Genomic DNA, 20,030 nt, shown 5'->3' on the forward strand with positions numbered 1-20,030 from the left:
GTAATTAATATGGGTACTCTTTTAAACTCCAATTATATATATATATATATATATATATATATATATATATATATATATATATATATATATATATATATACACACACACACACACACACACACATACTATATATATGTCTCATATATATAGATACATATATATATTCTATATAAATATCCCATCTATATATATATATTCCTATCTATCACTCAGTGGGGCTTTAAACAATTAAAATTCAAGTGTTTCTTTAGCTAGGAGGAGAGAATTGTTTTGAATTTTATTATCATTTATTTTCATTATTATCTTTATTACTACATTTTTTCTTTTTCCCCTTTTGTTATCTTTAATATGTGGTTGTTAAACATCTGTTCAATTCTCCAAAATAACCTTTTTTAAAAAATATTTTTTAGTTATACAAGGGCACGATATCTTTATTTTGCTTATTTATTTTTATGTGTTGCTGAGGATCGAGCCCAGGGTCTCACACTTGAGAAGTGAGTGCTTTACTGCTGAGCCACAAATGTAGCCCCTCCAAAATAACCTTTTAAAATTCTCCTACAATTGCCATCAAATTGTCTTTTCCCTATTGAGTATGGACAATGTCTTTGTTGTACTCTGCTAACCCTGTAATTTCTCTTATGCTCCATTCATTCCACCATTGCTTACATATATAACATGCTTTAATTTAGATTCCTATACTTAATAAATACTTAATTTTTCTCTATTTCCTCATTTTTCAATAAACCCAAATTGCAGTAAATAGAAATAAATTCAGTTTCCTTCAAATTAATGTACTGAAATCACTTTTTCTAGAAACTATATTTTTGAGTGATTAACAAGGAGTGAACTCCAAAGTCTATTGTTTTACTAATAGTTAAACATTTTCTTTGTCTAATATTGGTTACTGAGATGAACTCCCTCAAGAAATGCAAATACCAAAAGTAGTTAATTACTATGTTTTTCTTGACATATAAAACATTAAATGTTTTTACTAACTAATAAGAATAATAGCTCCAGCTATTTTAATTGGTCCCTTAGCAATGCATCCTTTCAGATTTACTTCCATCATTAGTACAAGAAAGCTTGTTGAATATGACATCATTGGATATCTCATCCCTAAAATATATTGATATTTCTGCCATTTTAAGTGTAAAATAACTTCATTATTTAAAATTCTTCAATGTTTCCCATCACTTCTTTCATTAATTTCAAACATGGTGATTCATCTCTGTGATCCCATCTTCTCTCATTCTCTCCATTAGCTATCTCACTATTACTCATTTACATAAAAGAACACAAATGTTCCAAGAAATTTTTGTCAACAACACTGAACAATTGATCATACTGAGGTCTTTCACGATTTTGTGCTTTGTACATGCAGTTTCTCTTCCTAGTATATTTTTATTATTCACATAGTTAGTAATTTTGTGCCTTTGATTGGAAGGAAATCTCTCTTAGCTTTTGTGGTCATGCAGACTGTAGATGCCTTTCTATTCCTATTGTATACAGCACTTGTATGTAGCACTGTCTTCCCATATTGCACTACTCACATCCAAGATTTCTTGGAATGATATAAACACACTGTGAAGTCAGTTACAACAAGGATATTACCATTAATATTTGTGTCTCATTTTCCATGATAGCCAAAGAACAGTTATGCTTTTGTTTCAATAAATGATTGCTGAATTTTCACATTCAGCAATCACATAAGCATATAGTCTTTCTTCTGTCAACTATTATGAATTATGCAAAAATGAAGACTACAATGATGGCTTTATAAAATTTCCCAAGATATTTGAGAATATACTTTTAAAATCAGGTTGCTTGGGTCTTCTTAAAGGAAAGTTGGGCTAGCTCTTAGGCTTCAGTTTGTATCATTTCTGGCTTTTTGTTGTTGTTGTTCAGGTACATTTTTTTTTTGGTGCTACTCAACAGAATAGGATAAAATATGTTAATATTACTAATTTAAAAAGTATATACAACTGATTTCACAATATTAATATTTCCACAAAAGACTCTGAATATGAATGGAAATTGGACATTGATATATGTTATCTAATCGCTGTTTTACCACAGATAATTATGTTTTTTTTTTTTAAATCAGGTAAAATTAGATATTTTATTAATAAATATAATATTATCAATTCATATTAGGTAAAGAAGGATGAGTAAATAAGAAATGTCAATGCAAGGACTAATATATAAACAATAAAAAACAAGTTATACATAGTTATGTATTTCAGATTTTTAATGACTTGATTTTTGTCTAAGTCAATTAACACTTGCACTGATAATATCTTTATTGGAGAATAAAGAAAAATATAAAATAAAGTAGAAGACAATGGGAATTGAATCCAAGCATGTAGTTTTATGTCCTAGCTCTATGACAATTGTGTTCATAAGCTTAACCCAACAATAATAATTATTTTTGGTCTCATTATCTGAAATATATAATGAAATACATTAATTATTTAGACATTCAAATTAAAAAAAAAATTCTAATGAACCAGGCATGGTGGTACATGCCTTTAATCCCAGCAATTTGGGAGGCTGAGTCAGGAGGATTGCAAGTGGTAGGCCAGCCTCAGCAATTTAGGGAGGCCTTAAGCAATTTAGAGACACCCTGTCTCAAAAGTAAAATAAAGAGGGCTAGGGATGTGGCTGAGAGGTTAAGCACACCTGGGTTCAATCCCCAGTACCAAAATAAAACAAACAAACAAATAAACAAACAAACACAAAATGAGATAATACTTTTGAATTTACTTGAGTAATGATGAGTTTGTATATATGTTAACATGGTCACAAACAGGAGAGAGGAGAAGTGAGATTCTTCTACCATTAGCATCTCATTAAAGAAATAAAGATCTTTCTTCTACACAGTTTTTTAAAACCAGTAAACTCCTCAAATTAACATAAATAGGATCACCATGGAATGTTGATGTTGCTGTGTTCTGTATAAGCCATAATTTTGTGATATAGTTTCTTTAAAAGAAAATTGCACAATGCTTAATATATCATGAAAGGCAGAATTACTAAAAGAAATGATTATCTTGCCTAAGAAAGGTGGCTTTTAAAATAAGAGATTAACATCTAACATTGCTTTAAAATCCTCTTCAGACTATCAGTCAAATTCAGTTTTCCTTTACAAAAAGAAAAGCCTTCAGGAAAATGACATTGAATATATTTGGTACATAATATGATAAATCAGTTGGATAAGGTTATAAAATTTTTTATAAATATGTATCATGTCTACCAAATAAAAATCACAAAAGTTTGCTAATGAAAAAATCTGCTGTTTGTGGATGTAACATAAACTGACATGGATACAAGAAACAGATTGCCTTTCCTTTTATGGCGATTTTCTTAATTCTTTTGCTTCTTTTCACTGTCATTGTGAAACTATTTCATCATTGTCATAATTTCACTGTTTGCTTACCAAATTATGCTTCTTTTAAGCTTATTGAAGTTCAAAGTCAGTTCAAGTTTAGTTTTTTTCTTAATATGTGCCAGTTAATTAGTTTGCTGCCAACAATAAGATAGATGCTCACTTCCATATGCATATCAGTTTATACTACCCCCTGGCATGCCACTCACTATCAAAAGAAATAGGGCAAATGCTGAATTGAAATGATTTCTCTTTACAAGTTATATACATAAACTGAGAAGTGGAGGACAGAAGAATTAGTGCACTGCTATATGCCATGTATATTTTTATTAGCAATTTAATAAACATCTATTATTTTCTGTAATACATGTGATTTTTATTTCCTTGCAAGAATATATTTTATGTATTTTGTAGGATAAGGAGTAATTTAACAAATATGATACATATTTCAAATATGAAATTGTCCTGAGCAAGTGAATTCATTCCATCTAGTCTAGATGGACAGCCTTAACAAGTATGTTAGGTTAGTTTATGCTACAGTAACTAAATGCCTTGCCCCAGCCCACACACACTTCAGAATCCTCAGAGAACAAAAATCCATTTCTCCCTCCCCTCCCATATCAATTGCAGCTCTGCTCCTCATCCTCTTTCATTCCTCATTTCATGATAATACTTTGAGTAGATAATCTATTTATAGCCATCAACCATCTAAATTTTCCTGCAAGAAAGAGTAAAGAAATGCCCTGGGAAACAAGTCGAGTTAATCATCCCAGTTTTACTCTACCAAAAAAGGTGAATTTACTTTTTATAGTCATAGTTCTATTTCAGAGCTAAAGGTTGAAATTTAAAAATTCTAAAGTGCATTCCCAAACCACAGGAGATTATCTTGTAAAAATTTTGTGAAAATTTGATGGTAAATAGTATTATAAATAAGTATCATTTTAAGGCACCAATTCAAATTATTAATTTGAGGAGATTAAAAAATCAAATTAAGGGCTGGGGATGTGGCTCAAGCTGTAGTCTGCTTGCCTGGCATGTGCAGGGCTGCTGGGTCTGATCCTCAGCACCACATAAAATAAAATAAAGATGTTGTGTCCACTGAAAAACTGAAAAATAAATATTAAAAAATTCTCTCTCTCTCTCTTCTCTCTCTTTCTCTCTTTAAAAAAATAAAATTAAGTGAGCACTTCCATGCAAAACATTTGTGAGCAAACAAAATTTATGGAGAATGATTTATATGATTACATTACCTAAGTAAGATCACTGAGGAAATTTAGATATTGACAGACCATCATTCTATTGTAAATTAACTACAATATAAAAAAGAGGCCAATTTGAGAAAACTGAATTCAGCAAAGACACTTATTTAGTAATGCGAATGACCTTGAATCATTAAATTATCATTTTATTTAATATTATAAGAATCAAGAAAATAGAGTTTTAATAGGCAATGCTTATTAAATTAACCACCATTTACATATGAATTAAGAATGATTACTTTTTTGAACAATAGCAGAATTTTCAAAATTAATACTCAAAGAAAAAAGAGTTGATTTATTTTTTTTAGCATCTTACTAGAATAATGCAGCACTACAAAGAGAACACTTTATGAATTCATGGTAAATTTCATAAATAGTTTTCTACAGCTATATTATTGAAGTATTACCAATTGTTTAATATCCTACACCATCTGACAGATTTCCCTTAGGAATATCACATGGAAATATTATATTTTCCCTTAGGAATATCTTATGGAAACATAGTGTTTTTCTCAATAAAATAAAATGAATCCAGTAAAATAAAGTGAATAAATAAGAAAATGTAGAATGCTTTCATGTTTCCTCTTTTAATGTATGGTAGTTTATTCATTCAAAAGCTTCTACTTTTCTAATTATATTGTGTCATTCATATTAAATTAACTTGCCTTAAAGAATGTACTGCATATCTCTTTTCTTGCTGTTACAGCAAAATGCATGTTTGTATGCATGTATATGTGAATTATACAAAAATACAAGTTATGAATGAGATGTCAGAAATAGAGGCAAAATCTATATCACAAGACTCCTAACCTTTATATATGGTCCAATAAAACAAATAGCCCCTAAGTGCCTGGAAATTTTTATGATTGAAGAAAATGTATTGATGTTTCAGTGATTTAAGAAAAATAGCAAAGGCTCCAATTTTCCTCACAAATACCTCCCTATAAACCCACACTTCATTCAAAATCACATAGTTTCACTATATTTTCACATAGGATACAAGGGTCTAACCACAACATAATCATTCTGACAACTGGAATCTATGCTGGGGTATCTTTTTTTGTTTGTTTGTTTGTTTTTGTTTTGTTTTGTTTTGTTTTTGTTGTTGTTGTTTTAATTCAGAAAAGTTGAGGTCTGCAGGTTACATTCTGATCATCAGGAAAAGTGCCCAGAGTATCTCTGTGTTTGGAAATCCATGTTTCTTCTATCAATTTGCTCCACATCTGTCATTAATGGGTGTTTGCTCTATCAGTATGTCTGTCTGTCTATCTATCTATCTATCTATCTATCTATCTATCTAGACTATCTCCTTCAAAGTTATTACAGGAGAATTGAAATCTTATGTTTGAATGGTTTCATGATTTCTGAGTTTGACAGGAAGAAATGGAAATTGCATATCTCATCCAGCTGCCTCTATTATTCTTAGCTTAAAAATGAATAAACAACAGCAAATAGAAAGTGAAACACCTAAGAAATGACTTAGTTTAAGTTTAGTATTTGTTTTGTTCTGCTTTGTTTGAAATGAATAGATGATTCTATGGGATCCTATCAATATGAATAACACCTTACTCCCCTAAAATTTATTTTGTACAGTCATAGATTTAGAATGTATTAAGCTTTTATTTCTTTCATCACAATGACAACTACAAATGCAATAAAGGCAGTGTTTCTTGACAGTGAAGACAGGTTAATTCTAAGCACCGAGTTTGATATATCTTAGTAAAAAGAGATGGGTTGAAGTTTTAAGTGATCCTAAGATTTTGAAATATATCACAGAATCATATTCTCTTGATATTCATTTATTATAATTAAATGAAAACTATTTTTCAGATTATTTCTTACTTTCAGTGTGATTCCAGTTAGTTACATGGTCACCTATTATGTAATATAGAGACTTATACTTTGAGTCATCCTTTATTATATCCTTAGGAAATTAAGATTATGAATCTAGGTAGAAAGCAATCATGACTTGAAAAAATTCGAGAAAAATTTACTTAGCATAGCAATGGCATTGAAGGGATTTCCTGTGTTAATGATTCCTTGTGTTCCATGAATGAGTTGTACTTTCTCCTGCTAAATAAAGGGAGAGTTTATTCACTGGAGCCTGGGAAAATTAACAATGATCATAAGGTATGCTCTGAATAGAATTCATTGTCCTAGTCTGTCTCCAGAATTAAGATTTTTAATGATCATATTTTTCTAAGGTTTAAGTAAAATCACATGTATTAAAACTTTAGTGATGGCTTCAGTGTGATTTAAAAGGTGATTTATATTTAATTAATATAGTTGCAGGTATAACTACATAGGATCTGTATGTGAAAATGTTGGAGATTATAATAAACAAAACATATTATTAGGAAATATGTCTTCATTAAACTTAAAATATTTTCAAATAATAGAGAATAATTTGAACAATAGTCTGGCATTTCATTTTGTTAATCCTATTTAGTCACTTGTGTTTTAAGTGAAGTGCTCATTAATTCACACAATTGTTATATTTAACTCATGAGAAAAATAATGTTATAGCCTCCCACACAGAAAGACAAAGAATGCTGTTGGTTAAAGCCAAAACAATTTGGCATAGTAATTTTGAACATGAATGTTATAGCAGACCATGTAGAAAGAGAAGATAATAAAAATGAGTAATAAGTGAACACAGGTATAAAAGGTGTGCTCCATTAATTTTTTTAAATCAAATGGCTTAAAATTTTATATAATGTCTCTCTCTCTATATATTATATATATATATATATATATATATATATATATATATATATATATATATATAATTTATATATTATTTAAATATATATCAGTATATATAATGAGGTATTTCTCATTTTTATTATTTCTTTTTGTCAGTATATATGCATTCTAAGGTAAACAAAAAAAAATCCTTCTGGGTTTTTTGAAGAAATTTCACTTAATTCATCAGTACCCCTGCTACTGTGGAGCTACCTACCATGATATTTGCAAAAACAACTTTTTTCTCAATTTGAATATGTGTGGCAATTTGGATTAATGGGTAATTAATTAATTAATCAATTAAATTTGGTACCCTGGATTAAACTAAAGGGCACTCAATCACTCAGCCACATCCCCAACCCTATTTTATATTTTATTTAGAGACAGGGTCTCACTGAATTGCTTAGAGTCTCCCTTTTGCTGAGGCTGGCTTTGAACTCCTGATCCACCTGCCTCAGCCTCCCAAGCTGCTGGGATTACAGGTGTGCTCCACAGCACCTGGCAGTAATTAGTTTATTTTTTAAAAAAATTAACTTACCTAGATCACTCAAAAATTACTACATAATAAAAACTTTTCTGATCATACAGATAATTTTATATCTCAAAATACAACACAAAGCAAAATGAAATTAATTGTCTTTTACTGTGATTTGTTCCTTTAACAAACATGCTGAACACAACTACCACCATTGAATTCAGCTTGGTACAAAACACCAATAAAACCAGAACTGCTCTCTATCCTCATGGATCCCTTTGATTGAGGGAGATTATGGACAAGTATGCACAGTGATAAATATACAGTTATATTTTAAATAAAATGCTCTTAGGGGGAACAAATAGCCTTCTGTGAAAACTTTTTAAAAAGAAAACCAAGCTAGGCTGGTGGCAGGCACATGCCTGTAATCCCAGCTATTTGGTAGCTAAGGCAAGTGAATCTCGAGTTCAAAGCCAACTTCAGTAAAAGGGAGGTGCCAAGCAATTCAGTGAGACCCTGTTTCTAAATAAAATACAAAATAGAACTGGCAATGTGGCTCAGAGGTTGAGTGCCCCTGAGTTCAGTCCCTGGTACCAAAAAGAAACAAACAACAAACAAACAAAAAAACAGAACAAAACAAGCAAACAACAACAACAACAACAACAACAAAAAAAAAAACCACAAAAAATATGGTGAATAAAGAAAATCGGTGGTAATTGAGAAAGCAAGTTGGGAAAATTGGGAGATCAAAAAGCTTTTCAGAGAGAATGACCATTAAAAAGAGGCATGGAGGACACTATGGCAGAATATTTGTGGAGGAGAGCCTTCTGGATTGAGGGAATCATATTTGTAAAAACACTTCATTAGAAGAGAAATCCTTTTAAAACTAGGGCTCTGAAAAAGAGTAAATTAAGGTGTGGGGAGGGAAATGTTAGAATTAAAGTGTCAGGTAAATATTCTAAGAGTAGTAATAAATCACTGTAGAGTGTAACATTTTTAAAAGGACGATAAAATGGATAAATAAATCAGAAAGGGGAAAATATAAGTAGTTGGTTGAAGTTATAATCTCAAGCAATGGAAACTTCAAATAAATGAAGTTCTTCTTCATAGATTGTAAATGTGAGCAAATGGTGTAGGTATCAATAAGAGTTAATTTTCTGGCTTAGTCAGCTCTTTTTTTTTATTTTTAATTTTTTATTGTGGGTTGTTCAAAACATTACAAATTTCTTGACATATCATATTCCACACTTTGATTCAAGTGGGTTATGAACTCCCACCTTCACCCCATACACAGATTGCAGAATCACATCAGTTACACATCCATTGATTTACAAATTGCCATACTACTGTCTGTTGTGCTCCGCTGCCTTTCCCATCCTCCAACCTCCCCCCTCCCCACCTCTTCCCTCCCCTCCCCTCCTCTCTCTCTACCTCCTCCACTGTATAACCCTGAGGGTCTCCTTCCATTACCATGCAATTTCCCTTCTCTCTCCCTTTCCCTCCCACCTCTCATCCCTGTTAAATGTTAATCTTCTTCTCCTGCTCTTCGTCCCTACACTGTTCTTAGTTACTCTCTTTATATCAAAGAAGACATTTGGCATTTGTTTTTTAGGGATTGGCTAGCTTCACTTAGCATAATCTGCTCTAATGCCATCCATTTCCCTGTAAATTCTATGATTTTGTCATTTTTTAATGCAGAGTAATACTCCATTGTGTATAAATGCCACATTTTTTTTATCCATTCGTCTATTGAAGGGCATCTAGGTTGGTTCCACAGTCTTGCTATTGTGAACTGTGCTGCTATGAACATCGATGTAGCAGTGTCCCTGAAGCATGCTCTTTTTAGGTCTTTAGGGAATAGACCAAGAAGGGGAATAGCTGGGTCAAATGGTGGCTCCATTCCCAGCTTTCCAAGAAATCTCCATACTGCTTTCCAAATTGGCTGCACCAATCTGCAGTCCCACCAGCAATGTACAAGTGTACCCTTTTCCCCACATCCTCGCCAGCACTTGTTGTTGTTTGACTTCCTAATGGCTGCCAATCTTACTGGAGTGAGATGGTATCTTAGGGTGGTTTTGATTTGCATTTCTCTGACTGCTAGAGATGTTGAGCATTTTTTCATGTACTTGTTGATTGACTGTATGTCCTCCTCTGAGAAGTGTCTGTTCAGGTCCTTGGCCCATTTGTTGATTGGGTTGTTTGTTCTCTTATTGTCTAATTTTTGGAGTTCTTTGTATACTCTGGATATTAGGGCTCTATCTGAAGTGTGAGGAGTAAAGATTTGTTCCCAGGGTGTAGGCTCCCTATTTACCTCTCTTATTGTTTCTTTTGCTGAGAAAAAACTTTTTAGTTTGAGTAAGTCCCATTTGTTGATTCTAGTTATTAACTTTTGTGCTATGGGTGTCCTATTGAGGAATTTGGAGCCCGACCCCACCGACTGTAGATCGTAGCCAACTTTTTCTTCTATCAGACGGCGCGTCTCTGATTTGATATCAAGCTCCTTGATCCATTTTGAATTCACTTTTGTGCATGGGGAGAGAAAGGGATTCAGTTTCATTTTGTTGCATATGGATTTCCAGTTTTCCCAGCACCATTTGTTGAAGATGCTATCCTTCCTCCATTGCATGCTTTTAGCCCCTTTATCAAATATAAGATAGTTGTAGTTTTGTGGATTGGTTTCTGTGTCCTCTTGTGAAAGCATTGAGCACATATTTTATTAAATATATTTTAATTGTTTTATAGGCTGTCAATTCCTATCTTAGAATCTATTTTGATGAGCATAATTATCTTTGATTACATTTTAATACTATTTGACTTAGCTGATGCAAATCTGATTCACATTCTTCAAACTGTATGGTACTTCAATTAATTCTTTCAAAGAATATTTCCTCTGACATTGATATTTTGGCATTAGAATTTATCAACAATAAGCAAATTAGTAGAGTTGATGTGTCTGTTCTTAACTAAGAGCTTATTTTATTTAACTGACAGCAGCTGCATTTATAAGATTACTGTTACATTAAACAGTGTTGAAATAAACTAACAATTAGTCTTTTAAGAAGAGGACATGATAATTTATTTCATCATGCTCATAAAATACTATTCTGTAGAGTTAACAACCTCTAATGACAGAAATAGTTATCAGTTCATTAAGCAAATCACACTCAAGACCAGAAGTGGTAGAAGAGAGCAAAGACTTGTTGATTATACTATGTTAGTGTTAAAAGGAACTTCAGAGACTGTGTTATGAATACTACTTTACAAATGACTCTATCAAGCAAAACAAACAAACAAGAACAACAAATGAAGTTAGAGAAAAATTGATACATTTGTCTCAGGACTATTTATAAATTATGTTAGTTCAATGGTTTTAAACCCAGCCATCTTCTGAGGAGCTCATGAAACACATTGATGTTGACCTTGCAGTAGAGAACAAGCAAAGAGGATTGTAGTGAGGTGGACCTAGAAGACCTTTACAGGCTTCCTAAATGCTTCTAATGTGCAGATTAAGAAATACTATCTCCTGTCACACACCACATTAGTTCATGAACTTCAGTACTTAGATCATTTTCATAATTGATTTCCTTTTGCTACAAACTAGAAATAATGCTTACATGTGTCTAGTTATTTTAAAACAGAAACATCTTTTGAGAACTAAAAAGTGTTAAAGGGAACATATTTAAAATGCTGTAATAACGAATGTATTATTTTTTAGGGAAAATGGGGGGAGTAATAGAAAGCCAAGACACTCCTGGATAAATCATCTCTGAGTAAATATAGTCAAATTTTGTGAATGGCAGTATAATAACAAATATATTTCTCACAGCATGGTAGGTATAATATAAAGTCCAAATTGCTTAAGGATGAATCAGTGCTGAGCAATTAGCATCAAAGTAATCTAAGTATATTTAATCATTATCCCCTCATGAAAGTATGGTCAGAACTTACTGAATATAGCTGATTGTCACAAAAATAAGACTTATGTAACCCTATCATCTGAGCATCTAAATGTCTTGGGCTGTGTAAGGGAAAGAAACCAGTGTAATAAAGATCAACAGTCAATAAATATTTTAGTAGAGCCAAACTCATTTTTAATGTCAACATTAGGATTAAGCAACACAATTTCTAATAGTAAAGTTTTTAAAACAAAAGAGAATTTACAACAAATGAAAAATATGGAAATAGAATTATGCATCTTATGCACTGCAAGGTTTTTTCTTATTTCTTCTGGTTGTTGTCATTAATATCTTATTTTGTTTCTCATAAAATATAATTGAAGAGGAACTTTAAAGTCAAGCTGGTGAGTTTACATGAGGAGCATTAATTTTACCAGCAGTAAAATTATTTTAATTAAGGGATTTTTCTACCAACTAAATGAAGTGTCTTACACGCCCAATCAATTCTCACCAATATGATTACCCTACAAAGAAGGATGGTAATTAATTAGAAGAAGCCCCTTCAAGGACAATTGGTCTATAGTGCAGGACTTGAGAAAGAGCTGACAGGCACTGCTTCTTTTCAGTGTCATCATTTATGTTAATTATATGTATTAATAGGTTTGAGAAAAAGAGCTACTGACAAAGTGGATAATAAGTTGTGGATTGAAATAAGACAATGTGAATCATGCTTTAAAAAAGATGAAATCATGGCAAAAAATGAGAGAGAGAAATTCTCTGAACATCAATCCTTAAGAACATCATTATTAGTTTACTAATATAAATTAAATATATACATTTCTAACATATTATATCTACTGGTAGACAGTTTTCATAAACAAATAGTGACTCTTGCATTTGTGAATTGATGTTTCAAATGAATATTTATTCCTTCTATTTTTTCCTTTAAGTAGTTCATTCTACTTTTTGTGGAAGAGCTTGTAAGATATTAATTATAATGTATTCATTGTAGTCTTTTGGTAAATTTATAGTGATTATTATATGAGTATAAAATACTGTATCTTGAAAGCAATCTTCATCAAAAAACATTTTTATCACCATATTGTTCCAAATTCAACTATATTTTTGTCAAATGCCCACTATCTATACATCCATTTAGGATTTTAGGGCTGTAGATAAAATTTAGGAAGAAAAAAATATTTTAGCTGGGTGTGATGGTACTTGCAATCCCAGAAACTCAGAGGCTGAGGCTAGAGGATCCCAAGTTTGAGATCAACCTTAATAACTTAGTGAGACTCTGTCTCAACACAAAAAAAGTAAAAAGGGATGGAGGGGTAAAATAGTTCACTGGTAAAGTAAATCAACCTTGGATTCAATCCATAGTACCATAAAAATAAACAAATAAAAAGGTTGTGATACAACTTAATGATAAAGCATCCATGAGTTCAGTCTCAGTACAACACACATAAGTTTTATTTTAAAAAATAAATGCAGTTGAGAGATTTTCACCCATATTGCATATAGTAGTTAGTTTCAAAACAAGTACAAAGAAATAAAGATTATCAATAAATATATAAATGAAAAAAGAATTATATTTCTCAAATAGATTGGATAAATGATATAAAGAAAGAAAAGATTTCATGTAAATAGTAGTTAAAATATATAAGACTGAATTAATAAAAACATTCAAGTTTTAAATAGAGAATTTTAAAAATATTACTATAATATAGATACATGCTTACACAATCTGAAAAAGAGTTTAAATATACACAATGCTGTAATATATACTGCATGATGGAGGAACAGTGCTGTCAGATATGAATGTATATGGTATAGCTTCAATAACAAAAAATCATGACATTGTTGCACTAATAGTCAAGGAATACACCTACATACAATGTTCCAAAATAAAGCCAAGTCATTCAGAAAATTTGGCATACACTAAAATGGCCCTCTAAATCATTAAATTATGTAAGGACTGTCAATAGTCAATTTTAAACAACTAAATAGCTATCTGAAAAAAAAGATACATCTTGTATATGCCTTCCATCATTCTCTGGTTTAAATTCAAATAAATATTTTAAATGTAAAAACATACAGAAGTACAAGAGAAATGTTGGTTAATAATATGTAAATTTAAATGGGGAATGTCTTTATAGCTACTGTTTAAAATTTAGAAGCCACAATGAAAGGACTGGTGACTGACTACCTGAAAAGTAAAAATATGTGCTTATCATAGAACTCAAAAGACAAAAAAAGAATTGTAAGGACATTTAATTTCATACAAGATCTTTCATAAATCTGTAGATTTCATAAAAAAACAACAACAACAAAAAAACATCAGTGCTTTACTCAGCAAGTCACTAAATGTCAATTATTCCTAGAAATTAAGAAGCAAAACACCAAAAGAAACAAACAACTGATAATCAGTCAGTAATACAAACTTGTGATTTACATGAGATGACAGAAAGTACCCTTAAACATGTGGGGGAGATGCTCAGCTTAATTCAAACTGCCAGTAAAGCAAAGTTTTAAAACACCATACATATATAATTTTTCTTCTGTCAGCCTGGAAAGAATATGATAGGTTCACATCTTAGTGATTTTATCCACTGATGGCTATAATATAAAATCAGTACATTGTCCAAGAGAGGCAATTTGCATTACTCAGTAACATTACAAATTTATAGAATGTTTGACCTAGCCTTCCCATCACTGTGTATGCCTCATGTTAAATGAAATATGCTCAGGATCATATATGACACCATTTGGTTCTTTATTAGAATCAAAAGATACGGATATGTGGAAATGAATTTGGAATATGACTAATAATGATCCAAGATAAATGATAAAGCAAAAAGAGGGGAAGTTATGTCATAGTGTGTAATCTTGTACATAACATGCAGCCATTTGATTTATAATATTCAATTTGTGTTTCTCTCTCTGGAAGCCTATTTGTATGTTTTTTGCCCAGTGACCTGAAATTTTATAGTGTTGGGATGTGTGGGAAGTAAATAAGAACTTATTCATGGCAGGGAGTCACTTTTTAAATTCTTTTGTTTAAAAGACTGGTTCTTTTTATTTTTATTTCACTGCTTATTTTTCTAAATTGATTTTTTTCATTTTCTCCTAATTTCCTTTTTATTACCCACTTTTACATTGCTCTACTTTCTACTGTACTCTGTTCTAATTGACTGTTTAAGAGCTAGTTTTGGATTTTAATGTTTTATTATATTTGTAATATTCTAGGGGAGTTTTCTATCTTTTAAATTGTACATATTTGTGAATTCATTTATAGGGGCAAAATAATTTTCTTGTAATTCTAAAGTATTCTTACTTTTTTTTTTTCATTTTGATTTTCTTCTATTCTATATAGTGCCTGAGTTTTCTTTAAGTACGTTTTAAGATGGTTTGTTCCCTGTCATTTGGAGTCTTCAGCCAACTGTTGGGTGGTAATATTTTTTGACAGCTGATGGGAAACTTTTCAGGAACATTTGAGCCTTGAAGACTAGAAACTTTTTATAGGTTGTGAGTTGGCAACTGGCTTTCATTAGGGGAAACACAATGAACTTTATATCCTTTAAGCAGGAACCTCTTAGATTGTCTTTCTTCTAGAATCAAATCTAGAACATTATTTGTTTGTGGTGCTGAGGAAGGAGAGGTATCAATATATCTATTAAGTTGAGCAAACCATACACAACATAATACAAGTCATTGCTTATTTCAAATTTCATTCAGAGGTATTTCAACTCCAGACAGTCTGACTTCTAATCCCTAGGACATTTAATTTAATGTATGACCCAAATCTCTCTTTTATTCTTTTTTATAATCCATAAGTATATGAAATAAGCTCCATACATATTACATGTATGTATTTTGCCAATCACAAACAGATGACTGTTCACACAGATGATTAAATTAATGCTTTAGCTGTAAGGCATATTTACCTCTATCCGTATAATAAAGATAATTTTTACAAGAAATTTACTAATTGAGCAACTATAAATTTTCTCTTAGAAACAAGCAAGCAAAGCATATTTATAATCTTGTATATGTATTTGGATATTTTTCTATACCCATTAGAATAATTACAAACTTAAAATAAATAAAATTTCTTTCTCTAAATTCAATAAAATACACAAAGATTACAATCAATGAACATTTTAGTTATATTATTTCTCATGATCACATTTGATAATATTGCAACAACTTTATGGTAAACAAATAAAAAGGTGCATCACCTAAAGATTTATCTTTGTATTTTTTTTTTTCATTTTTAAAGAAGAGGACTAATTTAAAATTATGTTAAGTGCTAATATTTGCATGTTTTCTTTAATAAATATTGTTCAGTTAATCAAAGATAATTTTATTATTATTGAAACATTCTAGTTTATCAGTATAGTATGATTGATAAGAAATTATGATTTTAAGTTCTTTAATATTATATCCTTTATTAAATTTTAAATTATTTTAATTTCATATTTTTATAATTAGAGATAATCTGAGTAAAAAGTGACAGAATAGTTCTTTTTTTTAATTTATTTTTTTATTGGTTGTTCAAAACATTATAAAGCTCCTGACATATCATATTTCATACATTAGATTCAAGTTGGCTATGAACTCCCAATTTTACCCCAAATACAGATTGCAGAATCACATCGGTTACACATCCACATTTTGACATAATGCCCTATTAGTAACTGTTGTATTCTGCTACCTTTCCTATCCTCTACTATCCCCCCTCCCTCCCCTCCCATCTTCTCTCTCTACCCCATCCACTGTAATTCATTTCTCTCCTTGTTTATTTTCCCATTCCCCTCACTACCTCTTATATGTAATTTTGTATAACAATGAGGGTCTCCCTCCATTACCATGCAATTTCCCTTTTCTCTCCCTTTCCCTCCCACCTCATGTATCTGTTTAATGTTAATCTTTTCTTCCTGCTCTTCCTCCCTGCTCTGTTCTTAGTTGCTCTCATTATATCAAAGAAGACATTTGGTATTTGTTTTTTAGGGATTGGCTAGCTTCACTAAGCATAATCTGCTCTAGTGCCATCCATTTCCCTGCAAATTCTATGATTTTGTCATTTTTTAGTGCTGCGTAATACTCCATGGTGTATAAATGCCACATTTTTTTAATCCATTCATCTATTGAAGGGCATCTGGGTTGGTTCCACAGTCTAGCAATTGTGAATTGTGCTGCTATGAACATCGATGTAGCAGTATCCCTGTAGTACGCTCTTTTAAGGAATTCAGGGAATAGTCCAAGAAGGGCAATAGCTGGGTCAAATGGTGGTTCCATTCCCATCTTTCCCAGGAATCTCCATACTGCTTTCCAGATTGGCCGCACCAGTTTGCAGTCCCACCAGCAATGTACAAGAGTACCCTTTTCCCCACATCCTCGCCAGCACTTGTTGTTGTTTGACTTCATAATGGCTGCCAATCTTACTGGAGTGAGATGGTATCTTAGGGTGGTTTTGATTTGCATTTCTCTGACTGCTAGAGATGGTGAGCATTTTTTCATGTACTTGTTGATTGATTGTATGTCCTCCTCTAAGAAGTGTCTGTTCAGGTCTTTGGCCCATTTGTTGATTGGGTTATTTGTTTTCTTATTGTTTAATTTTTTGAGTTCTTTGTATACTCTGGATATTAGGGCTCTATCTGAAGTGTGAGGAGTAAAAATTTGTTCCCATGAGGTAGGCTCCCTATTTACCTCCTTTATTGTTTCTCTTGCTGAGAGAAAACTTTTCAGTTTAAGTAAGTCCCATTTGTTGATTCTTGTTATCAACTTTTGTGCTATGGGTGTCCTATTAAGGAATTTGGAGCCCGACCCTACAATATGTAGATCGGAGCCAACTTTTTCTTCTATAAGACGCAGAGTCTCTGATTTGATATCTAGCTCCTTGATCCACTTTGAGTTAACTTTTGTGTATGGCGAGAGGAGGGGATTCAGTTTCATTTTGTTGCATATGGATTTCCAGTTTTCCCAGCACCATTTGTTGAAGATGCTATCCTCCCTCCATTGCATGCTTTTAGCTCCTTTATCAAATATAAGATAGTTGTAGCTTTGTGGATTAGTCTCTGTGTCCTCTATTCTGTACCATTGGTCCACCTGCCTGTTTTGGTACCAGTACCATGCTGTTATTGTTACTATTGCTCTGTAATATAGTTTTAAGTCTGGTATCGCTATACCACCTGATTCGCACTTCCTGCTTAGAATTGCTTTTACTATTCTGGGTCTTTTATTTTTCCATATGAATTTCATGATTGCTTTATCCATTTCTACAAGAAATGCCGTTGGGATTTTGATTGGCATTGCATTAAACCTATAGAGAACTTTTGGTAATATCGCCATTTTGATGATGTTAGTTCTGCCTATCCATGAACAGGGTATATTTTTCCATCTTCTAAGATCTTCTTCTACTTCTCTTTTTAGGGTTTTGTAGTTTTCATTGTATAAATCTTTCACCTCTTTTGTTAGGTTGATTCCCAAGTATTTTATTTTTTTTGAGGATATTGTGAATGGAGTGTTTTTCCTCATTTCCGTTTCAGAAGTTTTGTCGCTGATATACAGAAATGCCTTTGATTTATGCATGTTGATTTTATATCCTGCCACTTTGCTGAATTCATTTATTAGTTCTAGTATTTTTTTTGTAGACCCTTTTGGGTCTTCTAGGTATGAATCATGTCATCTGCAAATAGTGATAATTTAAGTTCTTCCTTTCCTATTTTTATGCCTTTAATTTCTTTCGTCTGTCTAATTGCTCTGGCCAGTGTTTCGAGAACTATATTGAATAGAAGTGGTGATAGAGGGCATCCCTGTCTTGTCCCAGATTTTAGAGGGAATGCCTTCAATTTTTCTCCATTGAGAATGATGCTAGCCTGAGGCTTAGCATAGATAGCTTTTACAATGTCGAGGTAAGTTCCTGTTATCCCTAGTTTTTCTAATGTTTTGAACATAAAGGGATGCTGTACTTTGTCGAATGTTTTTTCTGCGTCTATTGAGATGATCATATGGTTCTTATTTTTAAGTCTATTGATGTGGTGAATAACATTTATTGATTTCCGTATATTGAACCATCCTTGCATCCCAGGGATGAATCCTACTTGATCATGGTGCGCAATTTTTTTGATGTGCCTTTGTATCCGATTCGCCAGAATTTTATTGAGGATTTTTGCATCTAGGTTCATCAGAGATATTGGTCTGTAGTTTTCTTTCTTTGAGGTGTCTTTATCTGGTTTCCGAATCAGGGTGATGTTGGCCTCATAGAATGAATTTGGCAGAGCTCCTTCTTTTTCTATTTCCTGAAATAACTTGAAAAGTATTGGTATTAATTCTTCCTTAAAGGTTTTGTAAAACTCCGCTGTATACCCATCTGGTCCTGGGCTTTTCTTGGTTGGAAGTCTTTTGATTACTTCTTCTATTTCATCTATAGTTATTGGTCTGTTTAAGTTGTGAGTATCCTCCTGACTCAGTCTGGGCAAATCATATGACTTAAGGAATTTATCGATGTCTTCACTATCTTCTATTTTATTGGAATATAGGTTTTCAAAATAATTTCTAATTGTCTTCTGTATTTCTGTAGTGTCTGTTGTGATATTGCCTTTTTCATCCCGTATGTTAGTAATTTGAGTTCTCTCTCTTCTTCTCTTCGTTAGCATGGGGCTAAGGGTCTGTCGATCTTATTTATTTTTTCAAAGAACCAACTTTTAGTTTTGTTAATTTTTTCAATAGTTTCTCTTGTTTCAATTTCGTTGATTTCCGCTCTGATTTTATTTATTTCTTGCCTTCTGCTACATTTGCTGTTGTTTTGCTCTTCCTTTCTTGGGCTTTGAGATGAAGTGTGAGCTCATTTATTTGTTGGTTTTTCCTTTTTTTGAGGAATGACCTCCAAGTGATGAATTTCCCTCTTAAAACTGCTTTCATTGTGTCCCATAGATTCCGATATGTTGTGTATGTATTTTCATTTATCTCTAAGAATTTTTTGATTTCCTCCTTTATGTCTTCTGTAACCCATTGATCATTCAGTAACATATTGTTCATTTTCCATGTGATGTAGGATTTTTCCTTCCTTCTTTTATCATTGATTTCCAGTTTCATTCCATTATGATCAGATAAAATGCATGGTATTATCTCCACCCCTGTATATTTACTGAGGGTTGCCCTATGGCATAATATATGGTCTATTTTTGAGAAGGATCCATGTGCTGCTGAGAAAAAAGTATATCCACTTGATGATGGTTGATATATTCTATATATGTCAGTTAAGT

The 20,030-nt window shown here is 31.9% G+C and overlaps 1 protein-coding gene across 1 annotated transcript in view; it reads left to right on the forward strand.

Annotated features, from left to right (window-relative positions):
- Eys (eyes shut homolog) overlaps positions 1-20,030 on the forward strand; it is a 1,581,889-nt gene that overhangs the window by 133,001 nt on the left and 1,428,858 nt on the right. Inside the window, 3 exon segments of the mRNA XM_071613805.1 lie at positions 7,507-7,542; positions 7,544-7,628; positions 7,631-7,669. Coding sequence (XP_071469906.1) covers positions 7,507-7,542; positions 7,544-7,628; positions 7,631-7,669 — 160 coding nt within the window.

Source organism: Marmota flaviventris, chromosome 6, assembly GCF_047511675.1.
Source record: "Marmota flaviventris isolate mMarFla1 chromosome 6, mMarFla1.hap1, whole genome shotgun sequence".
Taxonomy (NCBI): domain Eukaryota; kingdom Metazoa; phylum Chordata; class Mammalia; order Rodentia; family Sciuridae; genus Marmota; species Marmota flaviventris.